Source organism: Cicer arietinum, chromosome 5, assembly GCF_000331145.2.
Source record: "Cicer arietinum cultivar CDC Frontier isolate Library 1 chromosome 5, Cicar.CDCFrontier_v2.0, whole genome shotgun sequence".
Classification (NCBI taxonomy): domain Eukaryota; kingdom Viridiplantae; phylum Streptophyta; class Magnoliopsida; order Fabales; family Fabaceae; genus Cicer; species Cicer arietinum.
The window spans coordinates 48024776-48050451 of NC_021164.2; the positions used below are offsets into that span (position 1 = coordinate 48024776).

Sequence of the window (25676 nt, forward strand, 5' to 3'; positions counted from 1 at the left end):
TTTTTATTTTATTTTAAAAATGTAAACAATTATTTACTTTAAAAAATATTTTACTTTCTTATTAACAAGTAAAATTAACACAAATTTTTTAAAATAAAAAAATATTAAATAACATTCTTTTTAAGTTACCTATATATTCTTCTTCTACTCAAAAATAATTTTTATTTAAGGTGCTTTGAATCTTAAATGTAAAAAACTACTATACTAAATATGAAACCAACATGAAGATTTTGTTCCAACACATTCCTATCTCCTAAAACTTTTTCACTTTCCACGTGCTCTCCTCAAACAACAATGATTGACAGCAACTCCAAACTCCAAAGCACTTCAGCTTCCTTTGCATGTAAGGATCATCACCAATTCGTCAATTGCATTTCCAATTCCAAAGACCAAACTTTTCACCAAAAAAGTAAAAATAAAAAAAGCAGTATTATGTGTGATTGTGTTCCTTAATCCCTTGTATGTTCATTTGTTTATCCACCATAAAGAAAAAAAGCACTTCCACCACTCTCTCTGTTCCTTTCTTTTTCTTTATTCAATTGTTTTCTTTTCCTTGCTCTCAGAGCAATTCCAAAACCTCTCTCTCAATCAAAGTATCAATCTTTTTGGCTATTTCTTCAACCCCATTTCAAAAAGATGACAACTTTACCTTCCCTCACTCTTCACTCAAACAACAAATGCTGTTTTGCTTTCTGGGTCATACCCAATATTGAGAAAGGAAGAAACTTTATCAACCTTGCATTGGTTTTGGTGCTGTTGTTGTTGTTGTTGGTGGTGGTGGTGGTTGTGGCAGAGACATGGCTAGTACTAGTGGAACAAAGGGTCCTTTAGAGATATCTAGACAACCATCAAAGAGGATGATAAGGGCACCTACAAGAACTGTTGAGTTGCCAAATGAAGAGAATATTATGGATAGTGAGATTGTTCCTTCTTCACTTGCTGTTCTTGTGCCAATTCTTAGAGCTGCTATTGAGATTGAAGGAGAGAATCCTAGAGTTGCATATCTTTGTGAGTACTTTTTTTAATTGTTTTTGTCCTTTTATGTTTTTTTTGTTTAATTATATTTATGAGTTTGGTGAGTATGGAAGTAAAGGTAAAATAGAGGAGGGATGAGGGTTATTTACGGAGTAGTTAGCACATCTGGACCGTCCGATTAGTTCGGATTTTAATTATTTTTATATTTAAAATCTTTGAACGGTCTAGATGTGCCAGCAGTCAGGGGACAAATTGCAATCAATCCCAGTCCAGTTATATACTATATGGATATCCTTGGCTAATATGTTTAATTTTTACTTTTTATAAGATTAAAGTTGATTGTAGTTAGGGCTTGGATATTATAATTAAGAGTTGTGAAAATCTAAGCTAGACCAATGAGAAAACACTTGAAATCTAAAATTGGTTTCACATGTTATTGCATGATTATAGTTGTTTTAGGGTGGAAGAAAAAAGAAAATTTTTATGAAGGGTGAAAAGATTAGAAGAGGAGGATTAGATATCATGCTTATAAAAAATAAAGTGGTTGAACAAGATACTATAGAAGTAGCTGAAATATATCACCATGAAATTGAGTACCAAACATTTAAGAGTACCCTGCAATATCTGAAAACAAGTTAAAGATTACCACTACTTAAGCTTCTTAGAAATGTAAAGGTTACAAAAGAGTGGTGCATCAATGTGTTTTCAAAATGGAAGGGTGTAATGCCTCACTTTGTTGTAGACAACCAACTCAAAAGAATAGGGATAGTAATCAAGGACGGAATGTGACAAAGTCTCTCTTAGGAGATCAGAGAATACAATACGAATGAGTTTTCTTTGTTTAATCAGGTCGCTTTCACGCATTTGAGAAGGCTCATACAATGGATCCAACATCAAGTGGGCGTGGTGTTCGTCAATTCAAGACTTACCTATTGCACAAGCTCGAAAAGGTACACTGGCTAATTTTAATTTCTTGCAATTGTTTAATGTTTTCAAGGTGGTAATGACGAGTGTCATGTGGATTCATATCTTGAATATAAATCTCAGCTTGATATTCATAGTAATTTGAAAAGCGATTATGATAGGGCTATAGATTGATAATTTATGAACAAGAACACCATTCATTTCTTAATTGCTACAAGAAAAAAAGGCTCCAGTCGTTGATATAATAAAATTCGTCGTTGCAGGAAGGGGAGCTTACAGAACGACATACTCAAAGAACTGATGCCAAGGAGCTTCAGGCATACTACCAAACTTTCTATGAGACGAGAATCCGGGGTGGTGAATTTACTAAAAAACCGTAAGGCTTGATCTTAAAAATGCTCTTGCAGGTTGTGTGAATCTTGTGATTTTACGTTGCCTTATTCTTCTGATGTTGCTCTTGAAGGGAGGAAATGGTTAAGAATGTTAAGATTGCCACTGTGTTGTACGAAGTATTGAAGACTTTGGTAAATTCACATAGTATTGAAGAGAAGGTATGTTTTGCTTGATTAATGTTACCATCACATAAATTTTTCCAGTACTTCTAAACAAAGTGGAAACATGTACTTAGAATGTTATTTTTTGGCCAGACAAAAAGATACGCGGCTGATGTCGAGAATAAGAGGGGACAATATGAGCATTATAATATCCTTCCGTTATATGCTGTTGGTGCTAAACCGGTAATCATGGAACTTCCCGAGGTTTGTATGTTTAGGATACATGCATTGTCTGTTTTGCTTCTCCTAATGATACTATCTTCCTAAAATTTAACTTTGTAATCTGCTTGTGTTTTTCTCTTTTCTTTGAATTAATAGATCAAAGCTGCAATTGCTGCTTTAAGTAAGGTGGATAATCTTCCAATGCCTATCATTCATTCAAGATCTGATAATGATGATTCTACAATGCCTATGGAGAGGGTTAAAAATGTGAATGATATACTTGATTGGATTGCCTCAATCTTTGGGTTTCAGGTAACCAACATTTCCTTTTATGTTCGGTTTTCCCTTATGATTGGAGGTTTCCCTTTGACTTGAATATTCCTTGGTTTCAAGAAATTTATGATTGGAAGTTGCCCTTTGACTTGAATATTCCTTGGTATGTCGGTATTAGTGATGTTAGTATGGCATACAAAAAGTTATGATGAAAATTTTACGAAGGACACAGAAGACAAGATAGGGATACAAATGAAAGCATTAAAGAGGTAGTAGGGGTAACATCTATTGTGGAAAAGATGATAGAGTCTCTTTAGTCGTGGTTTGCTTGCATGCGATGAAGACATGTAGAAATCCTAGTTTTGATGATAGATGATGGATGATAGTCTAATAGTCAGAAGTAGATAACATTTAAGAAGGAAAATATAGTTATATGTAATTGTCATGTACATCAATGGTGAATAATCCAATTTATTGTTTTCGTGTTTTTTGGAATATAAAGAAAGGAAATGTGGCAAATCAAAGGGAGCATCTTATATTATTACTTGCCAACATGGATGTAAGGAATAGGTCTGCATCTTTTGAGGTAAATTATTATTTCCGGAAAAAGCTTCTGTTTTTGTATGTATATTTTTTTAATATTAATGAATGGGGTAATGAAGAATACAAATTTTGTAATTATACTTCTACTTATCAAATTGAGAACTGAAAAGAAGTTTGTTGCAGATCCGTGGAGAAACTGTAGAGAAATTGATGGCTACAACTTTCAAAAATTACGAGTCATGGTGTCATTATGTGCGTTGTAAATCACATATTAGGTACTTCAATGCTTTACTCTGAGATAATAGAAGTGAATTGTGTATCCTATATTACACTTTGGACAATGATTATCTTATAAAAAAAGCTGTTTGATTCATTTCTGTAAATGCAATTTTTTTAACTCTAGGTATGCAGATAGTCACGACAGACGACAATTACAACTGATATACATTGCACTTTATCTTCTAATTTGGGGAGAAGCTTCAAATCTTCGTTTTATGCCTGAATGCCTTTGCTATATTTTCCATAATGTAAGTATTCCATAACTGCTTCAAACATCATTCTTTCTACTTTTCATAGTAGTAACTATTTTGCCTGATAACGTTGATCATATCTGAGTAGTTATGAACCTTTTCAATTTCAACTTCGTCTTTTGGAAGAACAACGTAATAAAAGTGTTAAAAAGAAACCAATAAGTTGAGATGCATATTAGATACTTATTGATAACTCTTTTTCTTTACTCCAAAAGATGTGCAAAGATGTCTTTGGGATTTTATTTAACAACGTCGATCAAGTGAGTGGGGATGCATACAAAATAGTAACACGCGATGATGAAGACTTTCTGAGGGAAGTTATAACACCTCTATATGATGTTGTAATGAAGGTAAGTATGCTACATTAATAATTCATTAGTGTTTTTATTTTTTATTTTTGTTTAATTTCAAATGTGTTAGTTAAACTCATTTTCTGTATTTGGTTGACAAAGGAAGCAAAGAGAAGTAACAAAGGCAAGCTCAGTCATGCCAAGTGGAGAAATTATGATGATCTTAATGAATATTTTTGGTAAATCTTTCACTAATCTTTTACTTATATCATAATAATGAAAACACTCAAAGCATTGCTAAAAACTACTTCAATATACATTGGGATCACAAGAAGCTTGAATCTGTCCTTTTCCAGGTCGAACAAATGTTTTAAGCTAGGTTGGCCGATGGATCTCAACTCAGATTTTTTTAGGCATAAAGATGAGACACACACAGAAAATCAGGTCCATCTCTATTTTTTCATTCTCTTTTCTATTACATTCTGTTTGTGTGTGTGACTTTTCAACTGCCAAATACTTCACTCACAATACACAGGTATCGGATATAGTTTAAAATAATGAACATTGATATATTTTGTGTGAGCATATCATGTACTTTATTCTTCATGTTTAAATAATGTCCCGTCCCATGTTAATTATTAAATGCTACCTTTTTATACTCCGATGCTCAAGTAATTTTTATCAAAGAATAATTTTGTCCTAACTCTCCAGTTACCGGGGAAAAGGGTCTTGCTAATCTGGAATTCGAATTATTTTCGTTTGGAAGATATGCTAAAAATGCTATAGCAAGAAAAAACCTTCATCGGTGACCTTGAAGTGCCAATGCTATAGCAAATAATATTTTTTAATTTTATTAGAAATTTTAAGAACCTACTCTCCTAAAAGTTAAATTGCTAGTTTTAGGCATTGGAATGCTTTTATATTTCTAACAAGTGACGGTATTACAAAAATTGACATGGTTGTGTGATACAACTGGATTAAACTTTTTGGTATTTTTGGGAAGCATTAGGTTTGTTCTAGTTTCTTGGATCAGTTTCTACAAATTTGTTTCAATTGGCTTGGTAATAAGGAAAATTAAATCTTGCGCTGATCATATGTACCTACATTACTTTGTTAGAGACCTTTATTTTGAAGTACAAATGTAAATGGCAGGGCCGGGGCCAAGCCAGCACCGGAGCTGGGAAGAAGAAGCCCAAAACAAATTTTGTTGAAGTTCGTACATTTTTGCATCTGTATAGGAGTTTTGATCGAATGTGGATTTTTTTCATATTGGCTTTACAGGTGACATTAAATATATGTACCTGTGGTATATTTTTTTATGCCGGTTTTACCCAAATACCTTTGCATATGGTTAAGCCTTGATATTTCACTGTGCAAATTTTCTTTCATATATGACCATCTTTTTTTCTTACAGGCAATGATTATAATTGCTTGGAGTCCCTTAGGACCTGTTGGTGTGCTTACTGATGCCGATGTCTTCAGAAATGTTTCTACTATATTTATTACATACGCTTTTCTCAATTTTCTTCAAGGTACTCAAGAATTTCACTTTGTTTTTTGTTGTATTTAGTTTTGTCGAAAGAAGGTTATTTAAAAGAGTGAAAACAAAACTGGAGGATAAAATATTCTTTATTGAATATTGAATATCCATAGGAAAAGGGTTATTCTTTCTTGCAGACCAAGAAACTGTAGACACCATAAGTCTTCTTATTTGTCCATGCAAATTGTAACCACTCTGCGTGCTCATATCGACTTTAGTTCCTTCTGTCTCCATTACTGTATTTGTAAACTTCTTTTGACTTTCCTAATTTGACTTTAATCATATCTATCATAGTTGACAGTGTAAAAAGTTTTACAATGATAGTGTATCAAAATTAATCTCTTTTTTTTTTGTGTGCCGATCCAAATCTCATAATAGAAAGAATACTTATTTAAAGAATACTTCTCTTTTCTGTTGGAAGTAAAGTTCCTTGAAAAACAAAACAAAGAATACTTATTTTTTTTACAAAAATGTAGGTAGGTTTGTTCTTTATGTAAAATGAAGTGTAATTCTGTTGTCATTTTTTTGAACTTTTTTTCTCGTGTTGTCTATTTGCAGTAACTATCGATATTATTCTTGTCTGGAATGCATTGGGGAATATGAAATTTACTCAATTGCTTCGGTATTTTCTGAAGTTTGTGGCAGCAGCAGTTTGGGTTGTTGTTTTGCCAGTATGTTATAGTAGTTCTCTGCAGAATCCAACCGGGCTTATACAATTTGTCACACATTGGGCTGGGGATTGGGGATCCCAGTATCTCTATACCTATGTTGTTGCATTATATATGATACCAAACATAGTGGCTGCAATGCTATTTTTCCTTCCACCTATGAGGAGAACATTGGAGCGCTCAAATATGCGAATTATTACCCTTATAATGTGGTGGGCTCAGGTAAGAACTACAAGCATTTATGTTTTGTTGGCTATTTTACCTTTATTCTTTGTTAAATTAAAGTTACACTAACAACTTACTCGAGGTTGAGGTGCTAGTTCGGTGGTAAGAGCTTAGCCCTGTAACCTCGAAGTACTGAGTTCAAATCCCCTCGGAGACAGTTGTAAAATGATCATTTGTGTCACTTTGATTAATAAAAAACTGAACCATTTTACAACTGTATATCTATCTAATTGAAATATAGTTTGGGTGTTTATCTAATTTTGACTTATATTGCAGCCGAAGTTGTATGTTGGTCGGGGAATGCACGAGAGCATGTTTTCACTGCTTAAGTAAGTGATAAATTCTTAGCAAATTCCTTTTAGTACCAATTCTTTATGGTAAAGAAAAGTTTGGGGATTACTTTTAGCTTATTGACACTTTTTAATTAAAATAAGTTTATAGTTCTTCACATACCAAAAAGTGCTTATAAGTTTATAGGTGTTAATGAAGAAGTTATATGAGAAAGCTTCTCAAAATATTGACTTATAAAAGTTAATTTCAACTTATAAAAGAAGTTATTATTTAAATTTTCAGTTACAGTACAGTTCTTTTAATATTTCCTTTTCCTAATTTGAGAAGTTATCAAAACTGACTTTATTTTTACAAGCACGACTGCATGAAGTTTCAAATCTTTTGGTTGTATTAAATTTTTTTAACTTACTAGGCTTGAATAATTTTTAGACCTTGTAGTATCACCTACTCTAATTTTAATCCTTAAAAAAATTCTTGCTTGTTTTAGTCCCCTAAACATTAAAAAACATAATTTATAGTATGTTTGGGAACCCTATGTATAAAGGAAATTGTTGTTTTTCTTCAAAAGCTTTCATAGGAAGCTGATGTAGAAATGTTACTTCAACCCAAAAAGTTAAGCTAATTCAAACATGTACTTATTTTCTTGGTTAAATGTGTACTTAAGAATATATCTATCGTACTACTTGTTCAACTTTTCATCAGACTTATATATGAACTGTTTGACCAATGAAATTTATAGACAACTGGGGAATTTGGATACTTTTACCGAGTTAGATCAGATAAAGATTGGCTATTGATTGTTGGGCGCATATATTCTGCTTCTATTATTAAGTTCCTCTTTATATATCTTGTCAAAAAAAAAAAAAAAAAGAAGTTCCTCTATATATTATTTCGGATATAACGTGCATTTTATTTTGGCAGGTACACCCTCTTTTGGATCATGCTTCTAATTAGCAAGCTAGCATTCAGTTACTATGTGGAGGTATTATCTCTATGCCTCTCTCTCTCTCTCTCAACTATAAGTTTGTGCAGAAAATAAAAACATCAAGGAATCAATTCCACAGTAATGAACTGTTGAATTCTTGCAACCATGTTTCATGTATTTTCTTTATTCCAGTGCTACCGTTGTATGAAGCTCACCAAATATTTATTTTCTTGAAGTTATAATTTATTATGTTTGTTTTGCTGATACTAAACTAAACTTTCAATAGATATCACCCCTGGTTGAACCAACAAAAATAATCATGCGAATGCATATTGATAACTATCAGTGGCATGAAGTCTTTCCGGAAAATGGTAACATTTAATGACCCTTTTCACTACCTATACATATTATGATATCAACTTATATCTATAGCTTCAACTCACATTCTGTAAATGTTACAGATATTCACAATTTAAGTGTTGTCATTTCAATATGGGCTCCAATTATCCTGGTGAGTTTAGTCAAACAGGAATTTGGATTGACAAACTTTACCTTGTTTTTGCTTTTCACATTTTTGTGATTTAATTCAATCCATTTATAAATGTTTGATATAGGTTTATTTTATGGATACTCAAATATGGTATGCCATTTATGCCACTTTATTTGGTGGGATTATTGGAGCCTTCAGCCATTTGGGTGAGGTATGTAGCTAATCTATTGCAATAGGTTACATTAAACCCTTGTAATTTCCACTTTTCTTATGGATGGGATTTAGGGTCTATTTGGATTAACTTATTTGAGCTTATCTACTGTCATAAGCACTTGTGAGTTTTTTTGGGAGAGCTTATGGAAACAACTTATAACATGTCCATAAGTTGTTTTCAATTTATTTTTATAAGCTCTCTACGAAAACAACTTATAGCTTAAATGAAAATAGTTTGACTTTATCTATTGCTATAGCAATAACTTATACATAAATAGTTATATGATATGCACTTATGCTGTAAGTGCTTAATTAAGTTGTTGGATGAATAGCTTATGAAAACAACTTATAGCTTAAATGAAAATAGTTTGACTTTATCTATTGCTATAACAATAACTTATACATAAACAATTATATGATAAGCGCTTATGCTATAAGTGCCTTAATTAAGTTGTTTATCCAAATAAGGCCTCATATCCACCACAAAAAAGTTGCAGTATTCGATAATAAGCTATCTCATAAAACCCATCTTTACATGATCTTCTTTTGATTTGACATTTTTTTTTGGTGATAATGACAATACTAAGTTCATATAGCTATTATCCTTTTCTGTTGATTATCTTCTGAAACATTTTGCATATATTAGATAAGGACACTTGGGATGCTTCGATCTAGATTTCAATCTGTACCACTAGCTTTCAGTGAACGCTTTTGGACAGGAAGAAACAGAAAGAATATACAGGAGGAATCGGTACTGCATTTCATTTTTCAACATGCTGTACTTATTCATGATGAAACTATATGGCCACAGACACTAGAAATTTATTGGGAAATCTTACAGATAGAGTTTCTATGGCAGGATGATGCATATGAACGAGATAATATTGCATACTTCTCTCAGGTTTGGAACGAGTTTATAAATTCTATGAGAGAGGAAGACCTCATCAGTAACAGGTTCAAATCAAACTTGCATCTTTCCCGACACATCGTGCTTCACATGTTTGAATTTCAAGCTTATAATTATATCACTTGAATACTCATTTTCCAGGGATAGAGATTTGCTTCTTGTTCCTTACAGTTCAGTTGATGTTTCTGTCATCCAGTGGCCTCCATTCTTGCTTGCTAGCAAGGTATGTCATTTGAGTACGGCAAATAGTTTATGTTAGGAAATACACCAGGGGTCTTTTAAGTTTCAAACAGTTCCCTTCTCTTTTTATAGATCAAAACAGCCTTTACCTTTTAAACATAAACTTTTGAGCTTTAGCGATTTTCTGTCCAAAACCTGTGCTTATGCTCTGTGAAAATGAGTCAACATGAAGAAGGAAATATAAGACAAAGGTCCAACATTGTGAAGAAAGAAATATGCCACATACAATTTTTTACACAGTTTTGGAAGGAAAATCAATAAAGGTCCAACATGTTGTTTAGTAAGATAAACGATTGAATTGCAAGATCTTCTGTGCAATTTTAAATTTTGTTATAGGATCTCTGGTGCAATTTTGCCTTTATATTAATTGAATTGCAGTCTTTTGGTTTCTTTCTAAATCGCTTCAATATGTGATAGATTCCTATAGCTGTTGACATGGCAAAAGATTATAAGAAGTATGATGATGCTGATTTGTTTAAAAAGATTAAGAGTGATGGATATATGTACTCAGCAGTTGTCGAATGCTATGAAACTCTCAAGGAGATCATACTCAACCTTCTACTGGATGCAGAAGATAAGCAGTAAGGATGGAAAAAATTTATAGCCTCTATTCACCTATTTGATTTTCTTCTTAATAGAATATTAATGATTTTTGAATATCTTTCATGTATGCAATAGGGTTATAGAGGGGATATGCTACAAAGTAGAAGATTGCATAGCACGCCAAAAATTTGTCAAAGAATTCAAGATGAGTGGCTTGCCTTCACTCAGTGAGAAGTTGGAGAAATTCTTGTCTCTATTGGTAACTTTTTTCCCATTCTTGTTACTATAGTTCTGTTAAATACGAAGAGTATTGAGAGACATGTTGAATAACCCGTGTGTTTCAACTACACAACAAAAGTTCTTTATATAGACTATGAGTATTAAACAAACATAATGACAGTAATACTAACAGACCGACATACTTACAACCCATCTAATCTAATTATTTATATTCTAATATAATATTTTAACACTCCCCCTCAAGCTGGAGCATATAAATCAAATGCACCCAGCTTGTTACATATATAACTAATTCTAGGACCTCGCAATGACTTTGTAAAAACATCTGCCAATTGATCATTGAAATTGACAAAGCTAGTGATGATATCATCCGATTCGATCTTTTCTCTAACAAAATGACAGTCTATTTCAATATGCTTGGTCCTCTAAGGAAAAACAAGATTTGAGGCAATGTGCAATGCAGCTTGATTATCACATATTAGTGTCATTGTGCTGACCTCTTCAAATTGAAAGTAACTGTTTCAACCAGATGAGTTCACATGTTACTAGTGCCATGACCCTGTATTCTGCCTCAGTGCTGGATCTTGCAACAACATTTTGTTTCTTACTCTTCCAAGATATTAAATTTCCTCCGACAAGTACACAATACCCGGAAGTGGATCGTCTATCAATGGGTGAACCTGTCCAATCGACATCTGAGTAGCCAACTATCTGAGTATGTCCTCTATCTTCATAAATAAGACCTTTTCCAGGTGCACTTTTGATGTATTTAAGAATCTGGATTACAGCATCCGTATGTTAGGAGCGAAGGAAATGTCAGGACGAGTAACTGTGAGATAGTTTAATTTTCCAACCAATCTCCTATATCTTCCTGAATCTGATAGAGGCTCCCCCTGATTAGGTAGGAGTTTGACATTTTGATCCATAGAAGTATCAACTGGCTTGACATTTAATAGACTTGTTTGTTCAAGAGTATCCATAGCATATTTTCTTTGTGAAATTACAAGGTCATCCTTGGATTGGGCTACCTCAATACCCAAAAAATAATGGAATTTACCGAGGTTTTTAGTCTGAAATTGATTTGAAAGATGTTTCAACTGGAATATTCCTTGCTGATCACTACCAGTTATAACAATGTCATCCACATAAACAATAAGATAGATGCATCCTTGGGCTGAGTGTCGATAAAATACAGAGTGATCAGCTTCACTACGAATCATACCAAACTCTTGTACTACCGAGCTGAATCTGCCAAACCAAGCTCTAAGAGATTGTTTAAGACCACAAAGGGACTTGTGTAGCCGACAAACCATAGTGGAAGACTCCCTCTGAGCAACAAACTCTGGTGGTTGCTCCATATAAACTTTCTCTTCAAGATCACCGTGCAAAAAGACATTTTTAATGTCAAGTTGATGGAGGGGCCAATGTCGAATTGTTGCAATGGAGAAAAACAGTCTGATAGATGCCATTTTGACAACAGGTGAGAAGGTATCGCTGTAATCCAACCCAAAAATCTGAGTATATCCCTTGGCTACCAAACGAGCCTTAAATCGATCAATCTTACCATCAGGACCAACCTTCATTGTATAGAGCCAACGACACCCGACTAAAGACTTCCCATGAGGTAAAGGAACCAGTTCCCAAGTACCACTGCTTTGTAGAGCACACATCTCATCAAGCATTGCTTGCCTCCACTCAGGATGGGATAATGCTTCACCTGTAGTTTTAGGAATAGAAACAGAAGACAAAGAGGACAAGCAAGTGTAATGCAAAGGAGAAAAACGATGATAACACAAATCAATATAATGAGGAGATGGATTACGGGTTGTGCAAATATCCTTACGTAGAGAAATGGGAAGGTCATGCTCAGGTGGCAGGGCCGGATCCGGTGGTGGCGTCGGAGGAGAGTCTGTAATGGAAACAGGAACATGCACAAGAGAGGGTAGGCGACGACGCTGATATGTTTGTAGTGGTTGTGGAGGTTGGGGGGCAAACTCGACAGGTTCGATAGGAATACGAGTGGGTGGAATATGGATAACTACCTGAGGAGGTTCGGGATTAATGTCCTGATGGGGCTCAGTAGCTATATGGGTAGATTTAAAATATTGTACAGACTCGAAAAAGGTAACATCGGTTGATGTAACGTAGCGGTGTAGTGTAAGAGAATAACAACGATAGCCCTTTTGGGGCCGATGATAACCGAGAAAGACACACTTGAGTGATCGAGCTGACATTTTGTCCAAATCAGGAGATAAACTGTGGACAAAACATGTGGATCCAAAGACACGAGGTAGTAGTGGGTGAAGAGGGGTATGGGGAAAGAGGACCGAATGAGGGATATTGCCATCAAGGACAGAAGACGACATATGATTGATAAGGTAGCATGCCGTTAAGACTGCATCCCCCAAAAATGGAATGGAACATTGCCATGGATAGGTAAGGTTTGTGTGGTTTCAATGAGATGTCAATTTTTGCGTTCAGCTACCCCGTTTTGCTGGGGTGTATGAGGACATGATGTTTGGTGTAGAATACCATTGGAAGCCATAAAATTTTGAAATTGATGGGACAAATATTCCTGAGCATTATCACTTCTTAAGGTACGAATAGAAACTCCAAATTGAGTTTTAATTTCTTGATAAAATTGCTCAAAAATGGAAAACAGTTTAGCTCTATTTTTCATTAAAAATAACCACGTACAACGAGAGTAATCATCAATAAAAGTAACAAAATACTTAGATTCTAATGTAGACACAGTACAAGAGGGACCCCAAACGTCAGAGTGAACTAAAGCAAAGGGAGATGATACTCTTTTATTGACTCGATCAGGAAAATTACTACGAGTGTGTTTCCCTAACTGACACGACTCACAATGTAAAGTAGACAACTTAGACAAACTAAGCACCAGTTTTTGCAGTTTGGTAAGACTTGGGTGTCCTAGCTGAGCATGGATAGTATGAGGGACTCTGTGGAAGAGCATGTCTACGAAGAGTACTGAGACATGTTGAATAACCTGTGTGTTTCAACTACACAACATAAGTTCTTTATATAGACTATGAGTATTAAACAAACATAATGACAGGAATACTAATGTACAATAATACTAACGGACCAGAACACTTACAGCCCATCTAATCTACTTATTTACATTCTAATATAATATTTTAACAAGTTCAATTCCTTTTTGATGGATTTATTGAGGTCTCATAATTTGTTTTCACTTTTTCTATTGCAGCGATCTGAAGATAGCAAGCCGGAGTCACAAATAGTCAATGTGCTGCAGGATATTGTAGAAATTATCATACAGGATGTTATGGTTGATGGCCATGCGTACGTTTGAATTATTGAGTTGGATATTGGTATATGAATTTTTTAAAACACTAATTTTTAATGCTCAATGATATTGGTTTGTTTTTTCTCCAGAATTTTGCAAACACCTCAGCATTATAATGTAGAGAGAGGTCAGCAGCAGCGGTTTGTTAACATCGACACTTCTTTTACGCACAAGAGATCGGTGATGGAGAAGGTTATCTTGAAATCCACACTCTTGTAAACATATTACATTCTTCTTTTCAATGTTACTTATTTGTCTCTGTTTTGTTTCTATAGGTTATTAGGCTTCACTTGCTTTTAACAGTTAAAGAATCGGCTATTAATGTTCCCCAAAATTTGGAAGCCCGTCGCCGTATTACGTTCTTTGCTAACTCCTTATTTATGAATATGCCAAAAGCTCCTAAAGTTCAGGATATGTTGTCCTTCAGGTTAGTCATTTTTGTGATAAACTAATATATTGGAGCTCCAGGGTTCAAACCCTGGCTACTGACATTTGCCTATTAAAAAAATACTAATGAGTAATTGTTTTTGCTAATCTAATCTGCATAAATATACTTGGCTATGTATTTTAACACAATTCAAAATATTCTAACAATTTTATCTCATGCTTTCATGATGTGTAACTTCTTTGAGTTCTTCTTCAGTGTTCTAACGCCATATTACAAAGAGAATGTTCAATATTCCAATGATGAACTCAAAAAGGAAAACGAAGATGGAATTTCAATTTTATTCTACCTAACGAAGATATATCCTGGTGAGTATTGCTTTTATATGGTTAGCTATCATTTCTTCCCCTTTAATGCATGTTCACTCATATTACTGTCAAAACATTAATGCAATGCAGATGAATGGGCCAATTTTGATGAGCGCATAAAAACCGAAAATCTTGAAGAAGATAGGGAGGAATATGTTCGTCAGTGGGCATCTTACAGAGGGCAGACACTCTCTCGAACAGGTCTTTATCATAGCAAATGTTATTTTCATTTCAAGATATGTGTGTATATATATATATATTTAAATTTAAATGTTATTTTTCCAACTTCATCTATTTGTTTTCTTGTAGTGAGAGGAATGATGTACTATTGGCAAGCCTTGCTCCTTCAGTACCTCATTGAAAATGCAGGAGATAATGGTCAGTTCTCTATTTCACATGCTGTTTTTCAAATTAAAATCCCGAGGTTTGGCGGAAGTCATTCATTTACAAGTGAACTAAATATCGTGTCTATTGCAGGTATTTCTGAAGCCTACTGGACAGTGGGTTATAATGAAAAAGATAAAAGACTTCTTGAACAAGCAAAAGCTCTTGCTGATTTAAAGTTCACCTATGTCGTTTCTTGTCAATTGTATGGTTCTCAAAAAAAGTCTAAAAATACTTTTGACAGAAGCTGCTACAATAATATTCTCAATTTGATGGTAACGTAAGTCATTACAACTGTTTTGGTTAACTTTTTAAGGTCCTTGTAAACTAAGAATGAGATTGAGAATGGAAAAATGGAAAATCCCTTGCAGGCATTCAGCCCTTCGTGTTGCTTATATAGATGAAGCAGAAGACACAAAAGGGGGAAAGAAAGTGTATTATTCTGTTCTTGTCAAGGGAGGGGAGAAGTATGATGAGGTATGGACAAAGAACTTACAGTTTTGATGTTTTAATTTATTCTTCATCCATATTTACTAAAAATAAGTTTCAAATTCAATTTAGTTTTGTACCTAATAGGTAGGATGAGAATGTTCTAGGTCGAGCTAGGCTATACATATAGAAGTCTAGCCAGAAAATTCAAAAGCACAAGTTCGGTCATTTATCTGTCATAGATTTTTTTTATAGGCTTTGTGTGACCTTTTTGAAAGTTTGGTATGGTGTGTTGGTTTACTTAAAGACCTTTTTCTTACTCCATCCGTCCCTATTTATAAGACCCTTAGACACTTTTCACGAATATTAAGAAAATTTGGTAGGTTTGAAAGAAAGGCTTTCTGGGTGGCCTGAAGCATGATCCTTTTTAGTTAAATTGGTCAAGTTGGTTTTGGGGTTTGTCATAATGATTCTATGTTATATTGATAGGAAATATATCGCATCAAGCTTCCTGGTCCTCCGACAGAAATTGGTGAAGGGAAACCTGAAAACCAAAATCATGCCATTATATTTACCCGTGGAGAAGCTTTGCAGACCATAGACATGAATCAGGTATCTTTTTAATTTAAGGGTTGAATAAGTTTTTAGTCCCTATAAAATTTCACTATTTTGTTTTTAGTCTTTATAAAACATTTCATCAACTTTTAGTCTCTTAAAAATTTCCGTTTTCATTTTTGGTCCCTAATTTTGTACCAACTACTTTATTTCGAATTTTTGAATGATTTTTTGCAGTAATACTTGGGACATCATAAGAAATTTCCTTACAAAAATTTAGAGTTTTTAAAAAAATGATGAATTAAATATGAATTTTTAAGTTAAACATGTCCTAAACATTACTGCAAAAAATCATTAAGAAATTTGAATGACGAACTGTAGTTGGTTTAAAATCAGGAAAAAAATTTTAAGGGACTAAAAATTGATGAAATTTTTTATAAAGACTAAAAACAAAATCGTGATATTTTATCGGAACTAAAAACTTATTTAACCCTTAATTTAATATATTAATAAAAAAAAGTACTTTATGTATAATAACTCAATGCTCATATTTTCTTACTTATTTTAAAAGGATAATTACTATGAAGAAGCTTTCAAAATGAGAAATGTATTGGAAGAATTCCATGCATCTCAGAAAGGGCAACGAAAACCAACGATATTGGGTCTAAGAGAGCATATATTTACCGGAAGGTATGCCTGGTTACAGTATTTAGTCTAGTATTAATGACCAAGTACATATTTTTATCATCAAACATGAAATGGTGCCAGTTATTAATGCTTACATTTTTCTTATTTTTCAGTGTCTCATCACTTGCTTGGTTTATGTCAAACCAAGAGACCAGCTTTGTGACCATTGGCCAACGAGTGTTGGCAAATCCTTTAAGGTTAGTCCGAATTTGTTTGTCGTGAACTGCTTTAAAATTTGATTCTACATGCAAGTAAATCCATATTCCTGAATTTGCAGGGTCCGGTTTCATTATGGTCATCCAGATATATTTGACAGAATCTTCCACATAACAAGAGGTGGCATAAGCAAAGCATCAAAAGTCATCAACCTAAGCGAGGATATATTTGCAGGTACTGCGAGGTTGATTAGGAACTTTCTATCTGATGAATAGAAATTTATACTAATTATTCCTAACATATTTATAGGGTACAATTCGACTCTACGTCAAGGATTTATTACACATCACGAGTACATACAAGTCGGTAAGGGGCGAGATGTTGGCATGAACCAGATTTCACTCTTTGAAGCTAAGGTTGCAAATGGAAATGGAGAGCAGACACTTTGTCGTGATGTTTATCGTCTTGGCCGACGATTTGACTTCTTTAGAATGTTGTCGTTCTACTTCACAACAGTTGGCTTCTACTTCAGTAGCATGGTAATTAATCAAATCACCTTTTGGATATTGTATTGTGATAGTTGATTGCTAATATTAATTGTACATTCCTAGAATGCACTTTGCTAAATTTGAATATATTGTGCTTTTTTCCGATGTAGGAATTAGCTTTTGTTGCATACAAGTCGGTTTAAATATGCATTTTGGTCTTGCAAATATTTTTTCTTTTAGTCTATATATATATAATTTTTATTTTTGTCCTTGCAAATATATTATATTTTGTTTTTGGTCTTTGTTGTTTTATTTTAGTCATTACAAAATTTGTTTATATTGGAATTGGTCCCTGTAATATATGTTTAATATTTATTCTAGTCCTTATGTAGCTCATATTGGAAGGACTAAAATTAAATATTGTACATATTACAAATACCAATTCTAATATTGTTTTTGCTGGGACTAAAGCAAAGCTACAAGGTTCAAAAGCAAAATGTTGTATATTTGCAAGGACAAAGAACAAAAAAATCATTTTCACATGGACTCAAAGCAACAAAAAAATAGATATTTAAACCAATAAAGAATAATAGAAATCACCTAAATAGACTTGTGAATTGGTTCTCTACTGTGATGTAAGCTATGTAAATTGATATAAATGAACTTTGTATATATTCATGATGTGTAATGGGTCTCCTAAATCCTACAAGTTGGTCAGCATTTATTACACATCATTGCACATACAACTTGTAGTTCAGCGCAAGGTAGTTCTCCTAAATTTTAAGGGGATCTTTAACAATGAACTTGAGTGAGGTACAATACAATAACAGGTATTTTTTGGTCTTAGCCCTCCGGTTCCCAAGAGAAAAGGGTCCTGGTAATTCAATGTTCTTTTGAGAGGTAAATAAAGTTTAGTCAAATATTGTTACAGTCAGGATTTAATCACAGATATGCTCAATCAACTAAATATCATATCACTAGGACTTGAGTGATTAGAAAGCACATAATCCTATTATTTTTGTTTAAATTGGGTTTTCACTAATGCATGTATTTGGATGTGACACATTTTTCAGATAACGGTGTTGACAGTTTATGTGTTCTTATACGGACGTGTATATATGGTATTGAGTGGAGTTGAGAGAGAAATTCTTCAAAGTTCAGACATACATCAGAGCAAAGCCCTCGAACAAGCGTTGGCATCCCAATCTGTTGTTCAGTTGGGCTTGCTGCTGGTCCTTCCTATGGTTATGGAAATTGGTTTGGAGAAGGGATTTCGTACTGCCTTGGGTGATTTCATCATCATGCAGCTGCAGTTAGCCTCAGTGTTCTTTACTTTCCAGCTTGGAACAAAAGCTCATTATTATGGAAGAACGCTCTTGCACGGTGGCTCAAAGTATCGACCAACTGGCCGTGGATTCGTCGTCTTCCATGCAAAGTTTGCTGACAATTACAGGATGTACTCGCGAAGTCACTTTGTGAAGGGTGTGGAGATACTTATACTATTGATTATTTACGAAGTGTACGGCGAGGGGTACCGCAGTTCAACACTTTATTTCTTCATCACAATGTCAATGTGGTTTTTGGCCATTTCTTGGTTATTTGCTCCCTTCTTGTTCAATCCTTCCGGCTTTGATTGGCAAAAAACAGTGGATGATTGGACAGATTGGAAGCGATGGATGGGAAACCGTGGTGGTATCGGTATTCCGTCTGATAAAAGCTGGGAATCTTGGTGGGACGAAGAAAACGAACACCTGAAATACTCAAATATCAGGGGGAAAATACTTGAGATAGTTCTGGCATGTCGCTTCTTTATCTACCAATATGGGATCGTCTATCATCTGAATATTGCGCATCGTAGCAAAAATATTCTGGTAGAGCAACTCATTTTCGCTATTCAACAATCCTATTAATTGTTGCAAGTTTTACGGCACTGTCTTACTACCTTCATTTATTATGTTGTTGTAGGTTTTCGCAGTTTCTTGGGGAGTTTTGGTTATAGTCCTTATTGTCTTAAAGGTATGTAACCATTGCTATTTGCATCAATTAAAGTCTAACATACAAAAATATTACTAACTTAAGTGAAATTTTTTTCTAGTTCAAATTTTTATCATAAAACATTTCTTCTCGATCAAGCAAAGACGATATTTAGTTTAGACCATCATGCTCATTCTACAGTTAAAATTATTTCACATTTCTGCATTATAACTCAATCTGAATTCTGATGTTTGCATGAATTTTCATGTGCATCAGATGGTTTCCATGGGTAGACGAAGATTTGGCACCGACTTTCAGCTCATGTTTCGTATTCTCAAGGCACTTCTATTTCTCGGCTTCTTGTCAGTAATGACGGTGTTATTTGTTGTATGCGCGCTTACCATATCAGATTTGTTTGCTGCCGTTCTTGCCTTCATGCCCTCTGGATGGGCCATTATTCTGGTATGTTAAAACTTCTGCATCTTCGCAAACAATTAGCAATATTCTTTTCTCATTTTATTGTCTCACGTTTTTTAGGAACATTGAAGAAGATTTAAATTTTTTATTTTCAATGACTCAAATGAAAAATATACATTATTGCAGGGACTAAAAATATATTTAAACCTGTACTCTAGTAATTTATAATCATTGTACCCGGCTTTATTAATGAAGGCCATTAAGTTTAGAATAACCTATTTAAACGAAGTAGTGCATGTACTTTAATTGAAAACTTTGAAATATATGAATGTACAATTATAAATTACTACAAGTATAAGTTATTTACAACATATTATATTTCTACTTATGAAACAAGACAAGTGATGTTCCTTAATTTCTTTTTTTTCCTCTTTTGCAATCAAGATTGCACAAACATGTAGGGGACTATTGAAGGGAGCAAAACTATGGGCTTCAGTGAAAGAGCTTTCAAGAGCATATGAATATGTAATGGGATTAATAATCTTCATGCCAACAGCAGTTTTGTCATGGTTTCCATTTGTGTCTGAGTTCCAAACACGTTTGCTATTCAATCAAGCATTTAGTAGAGGACTTCAGATTTCAATGATTCTTGCTGGAAAGAAAGACACTTACAAAACTGAATAACATGTTATTGTATTTTTAAGGTAATCTTGTATTTACTAATATCGAATCGATTTAATTCATATATACTATTAGTGTAATGTCAGTTAATCATAGTTGTCTAATTATTAAAAATCTTTGACTTTAATCGCAACTACTTCTAAAAAAGTCACCAACGATTGGTTGTGATTTGTTGACAGTGTATTAATTTGGTCCCAATTATGAATAAAAAATTGTCAGAGCCAATGATTTCATTTATTGTTTTAACTTTTTGAATATTTTTCCATATATGCCCTTATGGGAAATTATGAAATATTAAATACATCCACTATTATTGAAAAGAAAAACATTTTAAACGAAGGTAAAAAGTAATTTAAACAGTAAAATACACCTTAAATGTTATAACTTTTTCTTATAAATGAAATGAAAAAATTCTAATAATTAAGATCAAAGCTGAGTTTTTTTTTTTACTTGTATAAAAATTAAACTCTTAATATATATCAATGCCCTTTTTTAGTATTATGCTATAAAGTAACACTTTTTCTTCTCACTTGTTTCATATTTTTCCAAATGTATGCAGGAATTGGAAGTTTTCACTATGAAGAGAAATGGATCTCCCACTTATCAGAAATTTTTGGGAGTTCTAATGTTTAATTTTTAGCTAAATTTTTCTGACTGGGAGAACATGAAGGAATGAGAAATGAAAATCCAAAATCTAAGCAATGATTAAAACAGGAATTTTATTTTACAATTTGAAATGGCATATATGTGTCAGCATTGTATATGTATAAGATGAGTATAGCACGATGTTTATTTATTTATTTATGTTACCGTAGAAAGGGATTCAAACAAAATCATTATAAGTCAATTGAAATTCTTTTAATTTTTTTCTTATATATTATGTTGTAAACTAATTTACATTCGAATAGAATTTTAAAGGGAAAAAAATTTGAATCTTAAATCAGATTTTCTGCTTTTATATGATTTTTTTAGTGTTTGAACAAAAATTTATGACAAACTAAAGAAATTATTTTAGGAGATGTATAAAATCTCTTATTGAAAACTCTTTATATGGGTGTCTTTTTTCAATCTCTACTCCAACTACTGCCACCACATATATGACATGAATAAACTCTTCACTTTAGTATATGATGCTAATATATTAGGTACTAATAAGACACATTTATATATATTGTTTGGACTAAAATTACATATTTTACAATAAATTTACTTTTATTTGAGATAAAAAGTTGTATGATTAATTGGTTAAATTAACTTAGGATATGACCCTGTTTCAAGATTAGTTGACTAAGGGGGACTAAAAGTTACCATTCTGATCTTTTATTTGTATGCAATTAGCATATGATCTATATTAATAAAACATGTAAAATTATTTCACTCTATGATGGTTGTTCAGGTGAAATCATCTTTAAATATATTAAGTATATTTCTTCTCATTTATTTTTTAGGCATGTGAAAATCACGAGTTTTGAAAGATTGTAAATAGTTAGAGTTTTATAGTGATGAATTGGTAACTTGATTTTTTCATTTCCTTCTATTTGGTTTCGATGTAGTTGAATGCTATTTTAAAGATGGTTGATTAGTCTAAAAAAATGTTATTTGAAAGCCTTGTTGAAAATATAAAATTCATGATGTTGACTCTTGACAACCATAATCAGTTACTTCTACTACTTAAACCAACGATGATGTTGTATTTTGTATGAAACTTGATGTGATCCTTGTTGATTGATGAAAGGTTTTGTTCTTCTATTTACAAAAAATACATGAATAAATATAGGTTTATATATGCATGTATGTGTGTATTCTAAATTATAATAATAAGTTTATAAATAAGAGTATTGAGATAAATTATATACGTTTTTTTGATATATTTCTTCAATGAAGGAGAAATATATTTTTATGGTGAATTGCCTGAATTCCTTTAGTAAAAAGAGAATTAATAAGAGAAAAGTAAGTAAGACATTTCTTGCGGTCATGACGTCTGACCTACCTTATTTATGGACTACTATTTTTAAGGTGACTTATGCTTGAACAATCTAATATACAGATTTTTAAAAGATTTTTAACTGTTATTATATAAATTTGTATATACACAATTAATTATATAGTTTATTTTAATAACTAAAATATGAGTTTAATTATATTATGTTTACAGTTAAGTTTTAAAAATTATTGATAAGAAGATTTTTTCATACTTATTATATGTTAATGAGTTTTATAATTCACTATGTTGTTAGGGGTGATATTTCTAGGTATTTAGCGTTGAAGAGTATATCCAAGTTACTCATTAATTTTTTAAAGTAGAATAAAGTTACGACACCATATCACACAGTAAGAATATTAACTATAGAATTTATTTCATTTAGTTTTATGTTAATTGCTATTTGTATTTGTAGTACATTAAGTTAAAGTACTTGAGAACCAAATAAAAGATTTCTTTTGTTTTTTTGAAAGTGTTTTATCCTAATGGAATTTTTAAATTTTTAACTTCGTATTTTATTTATCTTACAATTATTTCCTTAATACTTAATAATTTAGTTACCTTTTGTTAAAACCATTCCTTTTAATATAGTTTTCATTCAAGTCTAGGCTCCTATTGACTTTTACTGTTAGATGGTTCAATCATTATTTGTTTCTATGTTATCATGGTCATCTCTAGGTTCTTCAAAAGGAAACTTTGCTACTTCCTCATGTACAAAATCTTCATCTAGTTTTGACTTTTTATTGTTAAATTTGTTATTATCAAATTTGACATGGATTGATTCTTTAATAATTAGAGTTTCTTTATGTATACCCTGTAGGCTTTACACCTTTTAGAGTATCCAAACAAAAAATACACTTTTCAGATCGTGAATCAAACTTGCTAAGATTCTCTTTAGTATTTGTTAGAACCAAGTTGGTTTAAAGAATAATAACCTTTAATTATTTTTGATGAAAACATAATTATTTTTTGAGAACATTTTATTGTACTAATAAATTTGTTTAAGTATGCAGACCATCTATTAAAAGTTTTAAAGACTTTACCATGAATCCTCTAATAAATAAAGAAAATAATAAAGAAATCAAGACAATGCTATGAAAAATTTGTTAAAGTTGTGTTTGACTTTGATCAACACACATCATATAAATATGATAATACAAGCTCACTCTAGTAATTTATCATATGACAATTTTGACAAACCTATTGATTGTCTGGTCAATATATCAAGTCAACACTTTGACAAAGTCAATGCGCTGATAAAAAGTCAACTTTCTTAAGTGAAACATATGATGAGCCTTAAACTTTGAAGAAGTCAACATTTCAACATCATCTGCTAATCAAACTTGGACTTATCCTCTAAGTCAAGAAGGACATAACATCCTGTGGTATTGTCAATCTCTGGTTTTCCTGTTGTTTTTATCAAGAAATGATGAATAAATTATGAAGACATATTTTGACAAGTTTTAAATGTTGACTCAAGATTTCTAAAGATTCGATATGGTCCATTTTTTCATACTAATTTCATGCAATCACAACAACGATAAAAAAACTCTAATTGCTTTGGAATTTCTCTATAAAAGGAATTGTGATCTTCACTGCAAAAGACAATAGACATATACAATAACCTATGAAAACTTGGTATTATTTCTGATTGATTAAATACCAAATACATTCTAAGAACATGTCTTGTAAACATTCTCTTGTGAGAGTTATTTAGATAACAACCTTAAAAACTCTCTATAACTTAGTCCAGTAGTGGTTGCTAACCCTCAACAATTTGACTATATCAAGCTAGAAGGTTGAGAAGACTTGAACACAGTCAGATTGACTAGTAGGTGTTTAGTGAACATGTGATAATTTTGGTGATTAGTGGATTCAATCGTTTGGAGTGAAGGGGACTGGACGTAGCTACCGTGTTGGTAGTGAATTAGGAAAAATTAGCTTGTGTTTCCTCACTATATTTACTTTTGCTTTATTAAGTTTTTATTTTATCATCTGTTTTTATCAAAAGTTTTTTTAAAATCTTATAAATACAATTTAAATCCTCATTTCTTGAATTTTTCACTCTTCAGTTGGCATCATAATTTAGTATCAAGGTTAAGCACCTACCTGTATTTGACTAAATGTCTTATTTTTATTAGTATTATGACTAACACTAGTATTATGTTGTAAAGTAATTTTATATTCGGATAAAATTTAAAAGGGAAAAAAAGTTATCTTAAATCAGATTTCCTGCTTTTATATGAATTTTTTAGTGTTTGAACATAAATTTATGACAAAGTTTGCCGGTAAAAATAAAATCTTGAAAGCTAATTAACTAACCAAATTATTTTTATTGTATAAAATCTCGTTATTGAAAACTCTTTGTATGGGGCTTTTTTTCCACAAAATTTCATATGTTTTGGAAGTGCATTTTTTAATGATATAATATGTTTGAATATTTGTTCATGGAAGGTATAACATTTATATCTTTTTGAAGATGTACGTTATAAGTGATGTTAGGTGGAAAAACAATTATTTTATTTTATTTATTTTTTCATGGAAGGAAAGGGTTAAAGTTCAAAACAAAGAAATAAAAAAAGAAGTTCTTCTTAGTAAATTTTGAGGTTATCATATTAGATTGTATGTAGATGTAATTATTATTTGTAAAATATTTATATATGGAGATTTTGTGTCCTTGGTAGTGATATTCTTAAGGTACGGTGATAAGTTGTGAAGACTGATACTTTTCACTAATTTTCTAGATGTGCTACTTTTGATGAGGTAACAATCTAGATTAGACAATAGCTTTTGAATTTGATAAAAAAAACATAGAGCTATATGGCTTGCATCTCTTTTATGTTGTATTAGCAAAGGAGCTTATTAATTACTAGATATTACTCTTTCTAGTAATTAATTATACTTGTTTCTATTATGTTTATTAATTTACTTTTATTTGAGATAAAAAGTTGTATACTAACTTGGTTAAATTAACTTAGGATTTGCAAGTTAATGTCGGCTGTAAATTCCTAAGATAATCTAGTCTCTCAGCAAAATCCTAGGATAAATTTTCACGAATCCTCAAGAAAATCCTATGGTATAATTAACTTAAATTGTTTATTTTTTTACAAAATTGAAAATCCTACTGTCCTCGCTCATTCTCCAATCCATGAGAAATTCAAACATCCTAATTTCCAGGTGGCAGATCTTATATAATATAAAACAGAGAATATTATATAAAAATTTGCCGATTGTTTGACGAACTTACTGATTGTTTGAGAATGTAATCAACAAACAAAATTTGTAAACAATAAAAGATAAAAAAAAA

At 32.2% G+C, this 25676-nt stretch overlaps 1 protein-coding gene across 1 annotated transcript; it reads left to right on the top strand.

The window, feature by feature from the left end:
• The first annotated feature begins 254 nt into the window (after positions 1 to 254).
• On the top strand, positions 255 to 21263 carry LOC101500232 (callose synthase 7). Its single transcript, XM_004499926.4, has 43 exons — positions 255 to 1008; positions 1825 to 1925; positions 2163 to 2275; positions 2363 to 2450; positions 2547 to 2657; positions 2772 to 2927; positions 3391 to 3474; positions 3615 to 3706; positions 3835 to 3958; positions 4177 to 4311; positions 4414 to 4490; positions 4608 to 4695; positions 5404 to 5532; positions 5666 to 5783; positions 6350 to 6681; positions 6961 to 7013; positions 7897 to 7957; positions 8187 to 8271; positions 8362 to 8411; positions 8515 to 8601; positions 9250 to 9354; positions 9463 to 9557; positions 9652 to 9733; positions 10168 to 10331; positions 10429 to 10552; positions 13766 to 13860; positions 13954 to 14056; positions 14140 to 14291; positions 14508 to 14617; positions 14708 to 14818; positions 14927 to 14995; positions 15095 to 15281; positions 15373 to 15478; positions 15920 to 16042; positions 16557 to 16675; positions 16786 to 16869; positions 16950 to 17062; positions 17138 to 17367; positions 18390 to 19187; positions 19282 to 19332; positions 19567 to 19752; positions 20152 to 20411; positions 20948 to 21263. Exons 1-42 carry the CDS (start codon positions 798 to 800, stop codon positions 20389 to 20391), a joined length of 5742 nt encoding a protein of 1913 aa, XP_004499983.1. The 5' UTR covers positions 255 to 797; the 3' UTR covers positions 20392 to 20411; positions 20948 to 21263.
• Positions 21264 to 25676: the final 4413 nt, after the last annotated feature.

What these genes read in the sequence shown, in the direction of transcription:
- LOC101500232 (XM_004499926.4), top strand. Translation starts at nt 798, where the DNA reads ATGGCTAGTACTAGTGGAACAAAGGGTCCTTTAGAGATATCTAGACAA. An exon ending in GAAGACCTCATCAGTAACAG is followed by an intron (nt 9,558 to 9,651) that starts GTTCAAATCAAA and finishes CTCATTTTCCAG; the next exon opens with GGATAGAGATTTGCTTCTTG. An exon ending in ATTCTCAATTTGATGGTAAC is followed by an intron (nt 15,282 to 15,372) that starts GTAAGTCATTAC and finishes AATCCCTTGCAG; the next exon opens with GCATTCAGCCCTTCGTGTTG.